The sequence below is a fragment of the Sminthopsis crassicaudata genome, chromosome 2 (assembly GCF_048593235.1).
Source record: "Sminthopsis crassicaudata isolate SCR6 chromosome 2, ASM4859323v1, whole genome shotgun sequence".
Taxonomy (NCBI): Eukaryota; Metazoa; Chordata; class Mammalia; order Dasyuromorphia; family Dasyuridae; genus Sminthopsis; species Sminthopsis crassicaudata.
Window position 1 is genome coordinate 186,931,634 of NC_133618.1, and position 18,651 is coordinate 186,950,284.

At 33.6% G+C, this 18,651-nt stretch overlaps 1 protein-coding gene across 4 annotated transcripts in view; it reads right to left on the bottom strand.

The window, feature by feature from the left end:
* Positions 1-6,778: 6,778 nt before the first annotated feature.
* The window catches only part of MYOM2 (myomesin 2), a 168,606-nt gene continuing 156,733 nt past the window's right edge, over positions 6,779-18,651 (bottom strand). For 2 of the 4 annotated variants that reach the window (XM_074287958.1, XM_074287959.1), the window contains exons 33-37: positions 10,041-10,204; positions 9,503-9,539; positions 8,473-8,495; positions 8,268-8,323; positions 6,779-7,532 (exon numbers count right to left, since the gene is read on the bottom strand). In XM_074287958.1, the coding sequence (XP_074144059.1) occupies positions 7,218-7,532; positions 8,268-8,323; positions 8,473-8,495; positions 9,503-9,539; positions 10,041-10,204 (595 nt within the window). In that variant the 3' untranslated portion in view covers positions 6,779-7,217. Of the gene's footprint in view, positions 7,533-8,267; positions 8,324-8,472; positions 8,496-9,475; positions 9,540-10,006; positions 10,205-18,651 lie in introns of all 4 variants that reach the window. The other 2 variants (XR_012486130.1, XR_012486131.1) reach the window with 2 other exon arrangements.

The window sequence follows — 18,651 nt, forward strand, 5'->3', positions numbered from 1 at the left end:
ATGACTAATTTAACATTCAAAGGAAGGAAGAGACCTTGAGATTAATTTCAAGGACTAAAAAGTACATAAACTGACTGAGGAAGGATGAGATCCCCCTCTGCTCACTCTTGCTTAAGGGCTCTGTGGTCTCTTCAGTTTAATGTGAAACTCTGCTATGATTTACTGCCTTGAAAAATGAGGAAGTCTGCTGCATTTGACATGTCTTTTTTGAAACATGGAATATTTAAAATTCATACCCCAAACTTAATGTATAGATAGATCACATCTTTTTTTATGACTTCACTGATGTAATAAGACCCTTGTAATATCTCACAGGGTATGTTTTATTCCTCCTAATGTATATCATGTGAAGATTAAGAGGCAATATTATTGCCTTCAAAATGACCTGCTATTTCCTGGAAACAGTAATTTGCTGGACCTGTCCTTGTCACTGGCATAAGTATAATGCCTTTAATAATCTCCCATTCACTAAGTGATGTGTTTGCATCAAAAAGATGGATCTGGTTTGAGCAAGCCTTAAAAACCTTAATAGCTTATTCTTTCAGCACCACCTAGAGGTCTCCCAGAACCAGTAGAAAGCAATGAAAATATTTTTCCCTTTCTTCAAAAAATAAAAATAATAAAAAACAGAGAAAGTGAGAGATCTTAGATTAATACTACTAAAGGTATTATTACCTCTGAAGCCTTACTCTAAAAGCAAGGCAAATAAAATACGGCCTTTCTTTCTGAGCAGGCAGGAATGAGATTGAACTTTGTGGACTGAGGAAAAGATGCTCACTAAAACAAAGGAAGCCATTAAAAAGTCCAAACATTAAAAAGTGCCAGCCTTCAGTTGGCCTCGGGAAGGCTTTGATACTGAGTGCTCTTTCAAGCAAACAGGGCTTACATCAAAGATGATTCAAGGGAAGCAGGTGCTTAGAGAAAAAGCCGAGCCAGGCCAGCCCAGGCCAGCCTGGTCTATTATCCTGACAGCCAAGGAAGAAACTTTAGAACTTTCATTCAGCATGACCAACTGACATCTTATCTGGCCTTTGGAGAAGTCAGCCACACAGTGTGCTATGAGGAGTGCCCAGAAAGGGAGGCTAAGGTTTATTTTAGTCCCTTTGGCATCTCTAGCTATGGCTTTAAAAGATCCCCACTCACCATGTTAAGTATTTCAAGGCAAATAATGTCATGTGTATTTGTGGCTGGTCTCATGTATCAAATATCTGATAAATATAAACCAGGTATTGGTGGCAGATTTTATACTGGAGTAATTAACATTATTTTATGTTTTATTAGGATAGTAAAACATGATAAAAGAAGGATACTGTAAACAAACAGGACAGAATGCTAATTTTATTATTTATAATTTTTAAAATGTCTTGCTTCTTCCAGGAAGCTTCTTTTTCTCCTAGATTGTTGTTGTTCTTGTTGTTTAAAAAACAAAAGTTTGAATGGAATAATAATTGTTAACATTTGCATACCATCTTAAAATTTGCAAAAAATATTTTATATACATTTTCCCATTTGATCTGAATCCACTCAATCTCCTTTTCCACAGATCTATGTACTAAAATAAATGTTTATAAAATAAATATCAGAAACAGGGAAAGAGAAACACACAGCACACACACATACAGAGCTACATGCAAATAGAACTGTTGAGCCTGTGTGAAGAAATACAGGAAAAAATGAGAAATTACTAGATAGAGGCTGTCTTTCTAGAATCAATATACTCATAAGGGAATTTTGAGGAAATGATTAAGAAGGAAACCTCTTTACTCTTTCTGTATAACTTTGGGGGAGGTGGGCAAGAAATGCAGAAAATGTATGTGTAATAGGGACTCATAGTCAGAAATTTTCTCTCAATCTTCCACTAAGTTGGTAGAGCTGATTGGTTATGACTTCTAATCTGATGAGGGAAACAGTAAGTAATAGCTTATTGTGGTATTCACTATAGCTAACAATTTGAATGTTCAGCTGTTTGCCCTGAGGCCTTCATGTTTGGAGTCTTCATGGGTGTGAGGGTTGCAAAATAAAGCTCCAGAGCCCTCCATTTCTCCTAGTCTTGTATTTGTCTATTGCTCAATCTGACATCTAGTCCAAATAAATCAGATCATCTAGTCCCTCTATCTTATATGAGAAGCAATGAAAGTGCAAAAAATTTGAAGTGAACGTCACAAAGTTAGTTAGCGGCAAAGCTGGGACTTGTATTTCTGTCTCCTAATTCCCATGTGCATCATTCCTGCATCTCTTATCACTGACTGGTTGAATTTAAATAGTATCAGTTCAGCCAGTGACACAGTGTTTGGTAAAAATTGGGGGCATAGTGTATTAGATTGCATATAATTTTGTACCTGATTCACATTGAGAGTAATATATGGGGAGAAAAATTAGAGAGAATGGAACATTAACAAAGATTTATCCCTGCATCTTTAAAAAATATTTAGAAATGCATAATGATAAAAATATTCATATTCATATTCATTATAGTATTAAGATATTCCCTCTGCAAATATTTCAGAGGCCCCCAAACACAGAATCTGTGGAAGACTTTCATTTGTGGATACACAGCCCAGTCAATTTCTCCTTACTTAATAAATGGATTGAATAGATGAAATAAAAGCCCATCTCACAATATGCATTTATAATGAACTTTCCTTATTGGCCTTCTTGTCACAAGGCTACAAATATTATTTTTTTTGTATTATCATCATTGTCAACGTACTTGTTTTATGGAATCAATTTATAAAGCTATTTACCAATTTTACATAAGTTATTACAGTTTATGTGTGGATTTCTACTGCATTCCCAATCCAAATCATTTCATAGAGAAAATATTTGTTAATATGAAAGTTATATGCTAATTATTTTAAAACTAATTGTATTTGGTTTTAAAGCATGAGTTTCAAGAACATATTGAAATTCTGGACTCTTAAGAAAAATATTTTAGAAGACTCTCCCTAATATTTTTTATTATACTTGTAGCTAAAATTTTGTAAATGGTTACATTTTAAATTATTTAGTCTACTTTAAAATTAACTAGTGGTAATACTTTTGTTAAATAACAACTCCTGAATATCTCTAATTTTTTTTCATGCCAAGATCATTTAAAATGACAAATATCTACAGTTATAAAAGAAACAGATCACTATCCAAAAGATCTCGTGACTCAAACATACTGCTGCAGTTATATCTAAGCTGATAGACTCTTCCTATGCTGAAGAAAAGTAGTTCCTCCAAAATATCTGTCTACAGGAATATGGATCATTCTATAATCACATGCACATTTCAGTCGTAGCTATTAGAGAAAGTAAAGATGTGGATGGAGTGACTTCAAAGTGATTTTCTTCATGAATGACTAAAGATATCCTTAATGAACATACTTTTAGAAAATATGAAATATTTAATTCAACTGAAAATTTTACAAAGCTGTTTATCACTTATTGTAGCTGAAAGTGCTAAACTGCATAAACATAGTTAAAAATCTATGAGATTTCATGAGTTTTAGCCATATTTATGAATCTAAGTGAGTCTGTCTGAGGAAATACCATAGGCATTTCAACTGACTTATTTCAGGCTGCTAAAGTGGCATAACAGAATGCTAGATTTAGAATAAGAAAAACGAGTTAAAATTCTACTTCAGATACTTACTAGCTACCTGGATTTGTTAGGATTCTTACAAGGTGCTAAGTCACTTGAATGGATAGAGACAATAGTTATCTAATTTAGCATAGTTCAGTATGATTGATGAGATGTTATGGGCCAGAATTTGAGACAAGGTAATGTACTTAGTTCATACCTTTAAAGGAGTTCACTCATTGGTTCACACATTAGACTTCACACCTTTAGAGAACATATAGAAGGAGGAAAGGAAAAGCCTGCTCTTGGACTTTGGGAGATTCACAACTAGGATTGACTTCTGGAAGATTCACAAGCCCAGAGAAACCCACAAACCTACTCTCTGGGAGGAGGAGTCAAGATTCATTCTAATTTCCACCATTGTTCTGGCTGGAGACATTGGGAAGACAAGAAACTCTTGGGAACCAAGGAGAGACATAGGCCTCTATTAAAGCTAACCAGGCCCAGGAAAAGCTTCGGGACTTTGAAGAACACAGTAAAGGATCTGGACTTTAACTCCTGGCTGCATTTGAGGTGATTATTGAAACTGAACTGAAATGAAGACTGCCCCCAGAAGCTCCCCAAGAAACCTGCTCCAAGAGAAAGATTATATTTTAGAGAAAAGAACATTAATTACATGGACTCTTCAAACTTCAATTTCCTTATCTATGAAATGAAGATATAAATAGAATGTATCTTCCAAGGTTGTTGTGAAGATCAATATAAAGGGTTTTGCAAATCTTAAGAAACTACAAAAATTCTAGATATCATTTAATTTATATCTTAATTCATACATTTTAGTTCTCTCACAATTCTGAGTCTGTTTGCTAAAACTAATTTACATAATTGATTTATTATAACTTTAAACTATTCTGTATTTTGAAGCAATAAAAATATTCTTTCTTTCTGGCTCTCAATGTCTCTTTTCTTTCCTCTATAAATGTTATAAATGTGTGTGTGTGTGTTTCTCTCTCTCTCTCTCTCTCTCTCTCTCTCTCTTTCTCTCTCTCTTTCACATACACACACACATACACACACTGTTAACTTCATGTAATTCCTATGTGCACCACAACTAAATATTAGATTTCTTACTACTTAGCATGGCATATTGCATCCAGTAGGCATCTAATAAATGTTGGTGGAAAGTAAAATCTGTACTAAAGCATCTCTTCAAATATGGACATGAATATCTAGGTCAGTCCAAGGAATGACCCAAGTTTTTCAGGGCACTGAAGGACTGGGATAGACCATTGTCAGAGTGGGGATCAAATACTAAAAAATAAAATTGAGGCCCACCTCAATGATTAGGTTCTATCTAGCCCATAGACTCATCCACATACTTAGAGATAAATTATAGTCTTGCCATATGTAGATAAAGAGCAGTAAACTGGTACATTTATTAGTTTGTTACTTATAAATAACAATAACTTAAATGTGCAATCATGATATGTTTTTCAAAGGGCTTTCACATATATTGCCTTTTATCATCTCTCCATAGTCCTATGACGAAGATGATATAAATATTATCATCCCCCCTTTTTTCCCACCCCATTACATTCTATCCCACTAGTTCAGAGAAGTCAGATAGCCTTGCTCAGAATCACATTATTTGTTAATAGCAAAAATTGGACTAGAGCCTCCTGACTGCCAATACAATATCCCTTTCCACTGTACCTGTAGTTCTATTATGTAAGAAAAGAGCAGACATTTATTCTTTGGGAATATTTTAAATGAAACATTGCCCAATGACAATGCAATGAATGAACTGATCAGATATTTTCCTTGTCTTTGATTTTTTTGCTATATGCTAAATTTTAACATTGTTGTTGCAATAGTTATATGCCAACAACTCAACATTTAAAGTGATATGTATACATCAAAATATAACAGAGGGAAGCTATACAATAGAAAATATGAAAAAACTTTTAAGAGTTCTGTAGCCTTTTGGACTGAATTTCTGATCAAATCTGCTATTTCTAGATGCATTACTTTGCTTTAACAAAAAGAAAATAAGTAAAATTTATTTAGATCAAAAGGGGAACTACAACAGATATGACTCAAAAACTTTGATTGCTATGCCCAAGGAGACCCAGGAAAATTGCTAACCTATGTAGCAGCAACAAACTCAGCTAAATTCAGTTCTTGCATTGAAGAAAGGAAGAATATGAGATTTTTGCTTATCCTCACATTACCTACAACGGAGCCCTGCTCAGCTGTTTGATGAATAAAAAAAAAAAAAAAAAAAAAAAACAGATTTAGACCTTAGTATTGTTAAATATTACCTGGAGGAATTAGGGAGAAGTATGATAATATTTTTCTTTCTTTTTTTTTTTTTTTTTTTTTTTCCCCTGAGGCTGGGGTTAAGTGACTTGCCCAGGGTCACACAGCTAGGAAGTGTTAAGTGACTGAGACCACATTTGAACTTGGGTCCTCCTGAATTCAGGGCTGGTGCTCTATCCATTGCACCACCTAGCTGCCCCTGAGTATGATAATCTCTAGGATTTTGATTGCATTTAAAGTTACAGCTATATGGAATATTCCCAGTCATTGGTATAATTGGTACTTTAAAAATAATAGGTTTATTGTGAAATTTCCATTTAAATACAAGGCAGTTTTGTATCTCAAAAGACAGCCTCTCCTGAAAGAGTACAAAATGATTCAAGGAAATTTTCACATCATATATACATTTTTCAAAATTATCTGAAGAAGTTATGAAAAATTAATTCCTTCAATAGTGGCCATTTTAAATGAACTGAGCTGTTCTCTTGACAAATTCTTCACTAAATTAACTGTCATGGCGGGTAGGAAGAATACACTATTGTTACATTTGCCTAAACTACAGAAGTTCTTGACCTTATCTCCATTTGACAGAAATTTTTTTATCCTTCAAAATCTACAATGACATTAACATCTGTGGCTTTCTCAGAAAAATATGATTTGTGTGGATAATTTCTGGTGTCAGTTTCACTGCCTGATTCCAGTCCCTAAAGGGTGAAATACTGTCTTTAGGTGCTATACAGTAAATGTGATTTACCATCATTTGCCTTCTGGATTGTAAGTGCACTGTCTGCATGCTACCAGCTGTGAAATTGCACAATAAGCCATAATTAAACAAGCAGAGAGAATAAACAGAAGTAGTTAGGTGTGATTTGGAATAGAGAGAACCACAACAAGGTGTGTTTTAAAGCTTTATTGGCCCAAAGCAAGAAAAACAATGTATTTCCAGGTAACTGGTGTTTCCAATGACTTTAAAGGTAAAATTTGGAACAAACTATTGAAGACTCTAACTAGCATGGACTATGGGTCTCTACACAACAACAACATGCTATTGGTATTCTTAGATGATTGTTTCCAGTAGTGAAATTAAAGAAAAAGTTAATTTTCATCTCACATGACTTTCAGTGTCAGGTACATGTCTCTTCCTATTGAAATATTTTTGTTATTTGGTTGATTTTGAGTGTGTATATAGAAGCAAGAAGAAACACTCTTCAAGGCATAATCCTAAATCACTTCTCTATCTGCACAGCACTCCACTACAACTTATTTATATACTACTTAGATAAAGCATTTTGCCTTTTGAGCATTCCCCCAGGTTTAGGAGAATGCTTCTCTTATCACTCTGGAATTGAGGAGGATGCTGGTATCAGCTTTGGTTTAGCTGCCTGGGGGGGAGAAATGTCAGGTATCTGTTCACCATGTTTGTACACACTCACAGTGACATCTATTTTTTCCCCACCATATTTGTTCTTAACATTGATGCTGTATTTTCCTGAATCCTCAGAGGTCACCCCTTTGATGGATAAGCTGACATACTTGGATTGTTCCACTTTGACCATAAAGTGTTCATTGAGTTCAATGTCCTTGTCATTCTTGAACCAAACAACTTCCGGATCAGGATTTCCAAATACAGTACAAGTCAAATTCAGAGTCTTTTAAAGAGAATGGGCAAAAGAAGAAAAGATATAAAAAGATAAGTCAGATGATATGTCAGATAAATATAGAAATTTATTTTGATTCAAACTGTCCTGATTGGTAAGAGCCTGCTATAGAGTTGATCACAGGCTCCTGATCATGCTTCATCATGGCTTTCCATGCCCCACATCTAGCTTTCTAACTCTTGCCCTGGGAATAGTATTCAAAATAAATTAGACTGCCTCTAGAAAGGGCTTAACAATCAACAGCCCTCTGACTTTACATACTATATCTGCAATTTGTGATCACCCTAAACAAAATACATATTCCTATTTACATTTCATCTCCATTATCTCTCTCCTTCCTCCTCTCTCCCCAATTCTCTCCCACTTCTGTTTCTCTTTTTCTTTCTGTCTCTTTTTATCTCTGTCTCTTTCTCTATTTCTCTGTCTTTTCTCTGTCTCTGTCTCTTTTCTTCCTTCCTTCTCTTTTTCCCCTTTCCCTTATTTCTTTCTTTCTCTCCTGTCATAATGTTCTTTCAAATATTTACTGAACGCTCACAACACCTTAGACTAAGCTTTCCTATGTATCAAGGAATGATAGTCACCATGCTGCAACTTTTGAAGCACTCTTGTTACAGAGCAAAAAGGAAAGAAAAAGGTGGATTGCCTTTACTATCTAAGTCATTTTCATGTATTCAGAATGGCAAAATGATGAACTCCTTCTGATTGCACAAAAATTATCATTCTTACCTTGCCTTCCATTATAGTTACCACATCAGGCAACCCACCAATCACCTTGCCACGGTCTATGAGATGAAAAGAGCAATTATCCAAATGTCATGAGGAGGAATACTTAAGATTCAACACAAATTCATGCATATGTTAAAATATTGATCTCTAATCAGTCTAACACAGACTAATAATTAGCCATTGCTGCCACTTGAAATGTACTTACTCTTTTCAGCAAATGCAGCTGCCCTAAAGATTGGTGGGGAGGAGAGAAGAAAGTTTTTTTTTTTAAAGTTAGTATATTGGCAAAGAAAATGAATCTTCTATTGATGGAGTTTGACTAAGAAAAATGTAAAATTATAATTAAAAGAAAATTAAATATTTTATGATAATACTTTGTCAACTCATTGACAAAAATATATTTTCCATTTCCTAATAACTCCCACTTCCTGGATTATTGACTTGAAAGTTTTGTCTATCTGATGTAGATAAGTGAAATGTAGAAAAACCTGATCAATTGTTTGGTTAATAACATAATTTACATTTATGGACCAATTTATGATTTACAGAGTACTTTATATGTAGTATCTCAGCTAGTTCTCATAGAAACCCTATGATATGGATGATAATGTAAGTCTTAATATCTCTTGTTTTATGGTTAAGAAAACTTGCTCCCAGAGGCAGAAATAGGCCTAAACCTGGGTGCTCTGATACCACAATCTTTATTCCCTCATCTTCCTCACTGAAAATCTCAACAGAATATAGCTTCTACTATCCTTTATACAATACTAACTAGAGGATTTTGTTTGCTTTGCTACCCAAAGACCTCAACAAAATTCTCTGAATCTGAAAGTTTGATCAAGCAAATACTTTATCTTTCACAGTTTGTTTTAGATTTAGAGTTAATGTCCTGAGAAATCTCTTAAAATAGAATAACTTCTCTCTTCTTTCACCCTATTCCTTTCTCTGCCACGCCTTTAAATCTTTAAAAAAATTTTTGAATGTGAATTTCCATAATCCTATTCTTTAATGCATTTATATTTTAATAAACTTTCTTTCTTATAATGGATAAATCACTGATATACTTTTTCATTGCTATATCCATACTACAGAATTTTAAAACCTAAAAGTTCTTAAGTATTGTCACAATCTGGAGGGTGTTTGATAAGGAGAAAGGGGTAAGAGGTGGGGAATGGAGGAACCAGGAGTTGGAGAAACTAATATGGTGCAATATTAATAAAATATGCAAATCTTACTTGAGTTGTTGGAATTCTGCAAATGCTTCATCAAAAGCTGGAAAGAAATATTTCATCTTTTAGTGAATTGTTTCAATGTTGTATTCTCTATTAAAAGGTATTTAAAATCCTAAGCAGTAGATTTTCCTTTTTTTTAGTCAAATAACAAATGAACAAAAAAGTTACATAAAATTAATTTTGTCAGTACAAGACCCAATATTGATGTTTTATTACATAAATGTCTTGGTAGGCTAACAGAGTATTTAAGCATAACTTGCATTTATACTCTTATTTGAGTATATGAGTATACTGTACTTTAAAATTTCCAAACTGCTTTAATACATCAGCTCCTTTGATCATTATTATTACCAGTGATATAGGTATTATTATTAGCTCCATTTTATACATAAGAGATTGTGCATAGCTCTGGAAATTAAATAATTAATCATTTATAGGTACTAAATCAGAAATCTGAACACAAGGCTGTCCCTCTAGACTCTAGACTAAATGAGTCACTAAATATACAATTTTAATATGTTGAATTATTTTAATATCTTACCTTGCCCAGAGAGATCAATGGTCCTTTGATGATTATCTTTGCCATCACATATCTCAAATGTATATTTCCCTTTATCCTTTTCAGTAGGCTCACAGATCTGCATCCAGGCCATCTCTTCACTACCCCCAATTCTCATATGCTCACTGGAAGCAATCTTCGCATCTCTTCAGAAATGAATACAAAGACATCTTCAATTTTAATGTCTACTTAGACATCTGGTCTATATGATGTCATATGCAAAATAGCTTCAGAAGAAAAAGCCAATTCTTCTAAGCTACTACAAATTTAACCAGATAGTTTCCTTCTATTTTCATCAGTGTATGGAACTGCGACTATAGAAACTCCCTCCAACAATTATAATCTTAGAGATTTACCTGGTGCTAAAAACTTAAGTGATATCCTGAGGGTCACACAATTAGTATGTATCAGAATCAAAACTTAAATATAGATCTTTCTGGTCCCAAGAAAAGCCCTCTACTTACTATATCAAGCAAGATTTCATTATTCTTCATAATAGTAGATAAAATAGAAGAATTGAGTTTGAATCTTACATCTAGTAGCTCTTTTTGAAAAACTTGCATAATAATTTGTTAAGTAATGATAGTAATATGCCACAAATTTATATATATGTAAATGTACATATAAAATGTGTGCACATATACATATATATATATATATAAAGGTGTTGCAGATCTTACATCCAATGAGCTTCCATTTAAATTAGAAGATCAAATAATGAACAAGCTAATATTTCTTAAATATAATTTTATTAGGAGATGTGACAGATTTGCTATCTTTTAATTTTTTAAAAAAATATAACAGAATTGCCTTATTATAGAAAGAAGTATGAGGGCTAGAGAGAAATTTAAAAGAAATATGTATCATCTTTCTGTTTCTGGTTTGTGAACAAGATTAGATGATCTTTTAGCCAAAGTTACAATACACTGTTTTTATAAAACAGTGTTAATCAGAATTTAGTGTATGGGCAATTCTGGGAAGATGGCAGAGTAGATTGGTAAATTTCAAGCTTGTCAGATTTCCCTCACAAATAGAATAAATTTGTGCCTCAGGACAAACAAAGACTGATGAAAAATCAAGAAGACTTAGGGCAGAACAGAGGTCCTGCAGGTACAATCTAAGAAGATCTAAAGAAAGACCCTACATCAGGGATTAATCCAAGTAAAGTGAAACCTCCAGGCTAGCTCCACAGAAATATCCAATTAGAGTCCTGGGGTGAGCTTGATTTGGCTGGAGCCTCAGACGGAACCATAAAAACTTTCATCTCCTCTACAGATTGTGGAATTGGGGTCTGAGTCTCAAAAGACTGAGGGAACATAGGCTTATTAGGATCATCAGGCCCAGCTTTGCTGCAGAGAAGCAAGTTCTGGGTGAAAAGGAACCAGCACATCTGTAAGTGCAGAGGTAGTGTGGAAGTGAGATGCTGTTGTCTATGGATATTTGCTAGAGGGTGGAACTTTTGGTTTAGCATTCCAGGTCAGAGGGAAGAGCTGAAGTGAAGCTAAAGGCACCTCACAATTAGAGGTGCTTATACTAATACCGCTTATTTAAAACAAAAATAAAAATAAAAACAAAAACCTGAACCAGCAAAGAATAAAGAACCTGCCATAGAAACTTACTATGGGAATGGGGAAGACTGGGCTTCATCATCAGAGGAGCACACTGAAGTAAAAAAAGCTTCTGCCCCCAAAAATGACATGGTTCCCTGCCCAGAGAGAATTTATAGGGTAAAATTCTCAAAAAAGAATTTAAAAATCAAATGAGAGACATTGAGGAAAAACTTAAAAAATAAAAACCATCCAAGAAAAACAAGAAGATTATGAAAAAAGTTTTCCAACTAGAAAAGGAGATCACATCTCAAAGGTGAAAATAACTTTTTTGAAAATTAGAATCAGGGAAGGGGATGCCAGTAAAGCTATGGAAATCAGGAAATAACAAAACATATTCTAAAGAAGGAAAAAATAGAACCAAGTGTAAAAAATCTCATAAGAAAAACAACAGATCTGGAGAACAGATCAAGAAGAGCAAATAGAAGAATAATTGGACTGAGGGAAAAGTAGAAATAGAAAAAAATCCACCAATCATCACCTCAATGAGATCCTTTGTGGAAAACACTTAGAAACACTATTGCTAAATTTCAAAATCCCTAATTCAAAAAACAAGGAAAAACAATTCAAATATATAGTAGCCACAATTAGAATTATACAGAACTTATCAGCAGCCACAATAAAAGACCACAGGTCCTGGAATCATATCTACTGATAAGCAAAAGAATTAGGCCTATGCATATGCAGCAAAATTATCTATAATATTGATGAGAAAAAATGGACATTCAATAAACTTGCAGATTTTCAGGACTTTCTATCAACCAAACCTGAACTAAATAGAAAATTTAACATGTAAGAATCAATATCAAAGATCAATTTCAAGGAATTCAAAATGGATAAATTGTTCATTTTCTTTTAACTTGGGCAATATATACCATTTCTTTAAGATTGACATCAGCAATAGGATAGCTCAAAGGAAAGATTGAGGCAAAGTTAAAGTAAAAATAGTAATTATGTTATACAAATGAGTTGAAGATGAAGATTAGACAAGAAGTTTTGTGGGGAAGGGGAGAGGACTCATATTTCTGAAAATCTACTCACATCGAGAATGGATTAGTCAACACTACATATATACCAAGAAGAGTATAGTGCTATCCAAAATCTATGAAGAAATAAGGGGAGAGGGATGAGCAGACAGGGGAAGCAAAGAGGGAGGAAAGAAGACAAGAGAGGGATCCATGGGTTGAGGGAAATTAGGTAATAATCAAGGGAAGTTAAGAAGCTGAATTAAAACAGAGTCAGCAGGTATAGGAAATATATGTGTATGTGTGTTGGGGGGAGGGGCATGTCCATATGTGTATATATCTATATGTGTGCATGTGTGTATGTGTGTGTGTGTATATGTATATGTATGTGTGTATATATATGTGTATATATTTATATCCTTTCTTAACTATAGGCTTCTTAGTACTGGTAGGAGGATGACAGGGAGAAAAAAACGTGCACAACAGAGAACAAAAGAACAATTTATAAGGAAGTGAAGATGGACATTCATGAATATAATTTCTTCTATAGACTTTCTTAAACTGGTAACTTTTTGTTATATACTTTGAATCCTCCTTGATATTCTGCTGAGCCCATGACAACATTCTCTTTTGTTTTGTTTTATTTTGTTTTGCCTTTCCTATTTTTCTTTTTACTTATTCTATTTTTTAAATAAAAATTTAAAAAAAAGAATTTAGTATGCAGAGTGGTATGGAGCTGGGAGAATAAATATTAAAATGATCTCAAAGAGAAGTTTTAAATTTATATAATATTTTGGCTAGAATTTGAAATTAACTACAGCTCATAGTTTGTTTAGTGATTATTGAAATCTTTATGATTTCACTATACATGTCAATATTACAATAGCTACATAGACATCAAATTTAAATGTATCTATTTCATTATTTTGCTAGAAATCATAGCAATAATGTATCATCTCTCTATAACATACTGTGATTTACATAGTACTTTAAAATTTGTGTTTCCTCATGAAAATCCTATGGGGAGAAAGTAAGTATTGTTACCATTTTATAGATGTGAAAATTGAGAATCAATAATGTATTGACTTTCACAGGGTCATACAAATTGTGAGTGTCAATGCTAGCTTTTAAGAAGTTGTTTGATTCTAAATGTAAAGCACACCAGGCTCATTCATTCATTCAACATCAACAATCTAGGCTCCCACTAAATTGCAAGACACTGTGTTCCACTCTGGAATACAAAAGTAGATATGATACAAACCTTGTTTTTAGAGAATTTAAGATCTAATATGATGGAACCGTCTAGTATTTTTCTACTAGAGATTGTTAAATTGCCTCTTCAATAATAAAAATCTTCTAGTGAAAAATGGAAATATTCTATACCGTTTGTGATCTCTTTCCTGAAATTTTCTCCTTTCTAGTATCAATAAACTCTTTAGCTGTATTAGCTGCCATTCACAAGTATTGATATAGTTCCCCAGTTTCACTATAAATAACAGACACATTTCTTTCCAAATTATCATTCATTTGTTCATTCGGCAACCATTTATTAACAGCCTTTTTTTTTTTTTTCTTTTTTTTACCAAGAATGATTAGGCATTAGATACCATGCTATATAGTGTTTAGAGAACCAGAGTCAGAAAGATCTGGTTCAAATCCCACTTCATAGACACATTAACTCTATGTCTCTAGACAAATCTCTTTTGTACTCAACATCTCATCTAATTTTAATGCTATAATCCCATGAATTCAATAAGCATTCATTAAATACCTATTATATTTAGAATTATGCTAGGCATTCAGGATATAAGAATAAAAATGAAATAGTTTCAACCTTCTACTTTGGGAAAACAACACATGAACAAATAATTAAGTATAAAATATATGCAAAATAAATAAAAAGCAATTTCCCATTTCCAAACAGTGATAACTGGGGAGGTCAGGAATGGCTTCATATAGAAGATAGGATTCAAAGTGTGATATGAAAAGAGTTATGACTCTTACAGGAGTCAGCTAGGTGATTCAATGGACAGCTACAAGAACCAAAGAAAGGAAGATCTGAGTTCAAATCCAGCCTTAGACACTTATCAGCTTGCATACCCTGGATAAGATACTTATCCTCTTTTTTGCCTTAATCCACTAAAGAAGGAAATGGCAAATCATTCTAGTATCTTTGCCAAGAAAAGCCCATGGACAATATTGTCACCTATCATCCACAGGGTCCCAAAGAGACAGACATGGCTGAACAACTTAACAACATGACTATTACATGTAGGATCACTAAGTGGAAGGAGGATGTCAAAGGAGGATAACATGGTGTGAGGTTAGGCAATGTTTACCTCATTCTAAAAGCATGTAGAATATCTTTAGGGGAACCTATTTGTCTTATATACAGCAAGAAAATCAGATGTAATAGAACATATTTCCATTCAGTTTTCAGGACTTCACAGAATTCAATATGCATCTGCTTTGCCAATTGATCTCAAGTTGGTAGAAGATACTAGGATATATGCAATATTACACATAGATAGATCCACACAAAATAAATTCGTGATTTGATAAGGGAATTATTTATACTTGGAGACTTTGTTTGGCTTATCAAACATTTAATGGCAATTTAGGGCAGAAATGAGTTAATTTAAAAGGGTATATATGCTAAATTAGCACTTGTTTCCTAAAGGAGAAGTGCAACAAGTGTTTTATATCCCCTGCCCCAGAGGTGCAAGAGGTTTTCTGTTTCTGACATTGATCATCTTGGACTTCCTTTGCTCCTACCACTTTTCCCAAACTAATGGTAGCTGGGACAATTGCAATTTTTGATTCAAATATAATAGATAAATATGTGTAGATATACATATGTATCCATACATTTAAGCACATATAGCTGGCTATGTGTGGGTATATGTGTGTGTTCATATATGTGTATATATACATATATGAAAAATGCATTGTAGATAGATAGATAGATAGATAGATAGATAGATAGATAGATAGATAGATATAGCAGAGTTAATTCAGCTTACAAAGCAGACACAGATATTTTGGTGAGGTAGGGATTTCTGTGTTAGCTGCCCAAAATTCATAAGAGTCTCAGCTCTGCCTACACCAACTAACTAGATAGTGTGATGGAAATGATGCTCCATTCCCTTCTGTGCAATGCCTGGATATTGCTTTGGGAGTTGTAATGTGGTCCCTGCTCTGCTGGAGAAGGAGATGATTTCAATCATGCCTGGGGATTTGCATTCTATTCTACATACTGAGCCAGTGACAGTATGAAATACAAAGATTGCCTAAGCCCCCTGGGTTCAAGGTAAGGCTGGTCAGAGTTTCATTTAAAAGAAGAACCAATTACTTTGGTCTGTTTTATTTTATTGCCTCTCTCTGAGAGGTTCTCGCTCTCTAAGGTTCTCTTGCTTATCTCACTTACTTTGAATAGATCATAGTCTCAGGACCAATCTATATCCCCAAACATGCTCTGCTATCAGTGTATACAGATTTTTTTAAGTTCATACAGCTGTTCTTTTGTATGTATCTAATATTCTAGAGCTGCCTTAGTAGGGGATGGATAAGGATGGGGGAAAAAACAGCTTTGAAATTTTAAGCTGAGGTACACAGAATCATAGGGGAAAAGTTAATAGAGTTTCTATTTTATCACTCATATCTAGCATAGCTTTGTTTGAAAGGTGAAACTCATTTGACCCTCAAATTCACCTAACAAATGCTATTGGAAGAGCTGATAAGTCAAGTCTTTGAAGCATTTGTGTTCAATTTAACATGTATCCTATCCCACATACAGAATTAATAAATTGCAAGTATTGAAAAATTATTTTTCCTCTGCATTTGTGTTACTTTTAAAGAAGAAAATGCTGTGAATAGATACATTCCTGATTTGGAATAAATGTATATATGAGGTCACTTGATAAGACTAATAAAATAGCATTTATATAATGATAAAAAATAACTTTATATAGTATTTCTAACTTTCAAAGCACTTTAGAAAATGCCCATTTGAACCTTATAATAACTCTGGAAGGTGGATGCTGTTATTATTCCCACCTTAGAGATAAAGAAACAGGCAGACAAAAGTTTCATGACTTGCTTAGGATTACATAGCTGGTCTCAAAAGCCAAATATGAACTCAGATCTATTATGACATCTAGTTACCTCAGAGATTCAATCCAATCAATAAACTGACTAAAAAACTGAATTATTTACTATTAAAAGCTTTTTCTATGACATGCATCTCCAAACTACTTTTTGGCTGTCATTATTGCATGTAATATAAACTTGATTAGGTGAAAACAATACTATTATAATGTTGATTGTCCTCAGAAAAAGATTCAGAGAATTCAGTTGACTTGCCCAATGTCACACAATTATGAATTTCATTCTAATCTTATTATTCTTTCCCACTGTACTACATTACTTCTAAATATGTTCAATTTCTTTAATTTTTGCCTGTCAAGTTAGAAATATCACCTCATGAAACTTGGGTGAAACTTACTATACTCAATGAAGTACACAAGTCCAAAAATACTTCTTAGAATGGAAATGTCTGGCCTAGCACACGCAAAATAGAAAGAAATCTGTGAGTCCTCAAAATCTTACTCCAAGTCAGATATGATCTAACAGAGGGGCTGTTTTAAGTGGATATGAGATATAGTCAAGTGATCCTGAAGAACTTGGAAAAGATCTTTTGACCGATTTCAGACATAGCCAAGCCTTTGCCAGGATAGTGTGTGATGTTTACTTCCAGTTATTAAAAAGGATATAGAAAATTGGAGAGTGAAACAAGGTTGCCCACTATCACCATTACTATTCAATGTAGTACTAGAAATGCTAGCCTCGGCAATAAGAGCTGAGAAAGAGATTCAAGGAATTAGAGTAGGAAATGAGGAAATCAAACTATCACTCTTTGCAGATGACATGATGGTATACTTAGAGAACCCCAAAGACTCTGCTAAAAAGCTATTAGAAATAATTCAGAATTTTAGCAAAGTGGCAGGATACAAAATAAATCCACATAAATCCTCAGCATTTTTATACATTACCAACACAATCCAACAGCAAGAGATACAAAGAGAAATTCCATTCAAAATAACGATCGATAGTATAAAATATTTGGGAATATATCTACCAAAGGAAAGTCAGGAATTATATGAGCAAAATTACGAAACACTTGCCACATAAATAAAGTCAGATTTAAATAATTGGAAAGACATTCAGTGCTCTTGGATAGCCCCGAGCGAATATAATCAAGATGACAATACTCCCTAAACTAATCTATTTATTTAGTGCTATACCAATCAGACTCCCAAGAAACTATTTTAATGGCCTAGAAAAAATAACAACAGAATTCATATGGAACAACAAAAGGTCTAGAATTTCAAGGGAAGTAATGAAAAAAAAAAAATGAAGGTGGTCTAGCTGTACCTGATCTAGAACTATATCATAAAGCAATAGTCACCAAAAACATTTAGTATTGGCTAAGAAATAGACTAGTTGATCAGTGGTATAGGTTAGGTTCACAGGATAAGATAGTGAATAAAAATAGCAATCTAGTGTTTGACAAACCCAAAGATCCCATCTTTTGGGATAAGAATTCATTATTTGACAAAAACTACTGGGAAAACTGGAAATTAGTATGGTAGAAATTAGGCATGGACCCACATTTAACACCACATACTAAGATAAGATCAAAATGGGTCCAAGATTTAGGCATAAAGAACAAAATCATAAATAAATTGGAGGAACATGGGATGGTTTACCTCTTAGACTTGTGGAGGAGGAAGGAGTTTGTGTCCAAGGGAGAACTAGAGACCATTATTGATCACAAAATAAAAAATTTTGATTATACCAAATTAAAAAGTTTCTGCACAAAAAAAAACTAATGCAAACAAGATTAGAAGGGAAGTAACAAATTGGGAAAACATTTTTACAGTTAAAGGTTCTCCAAAATATACAGAGAATTGACTTTAATTTATAAGAAATCAAGCCATTCTCCAATTGATAAATGGTCAA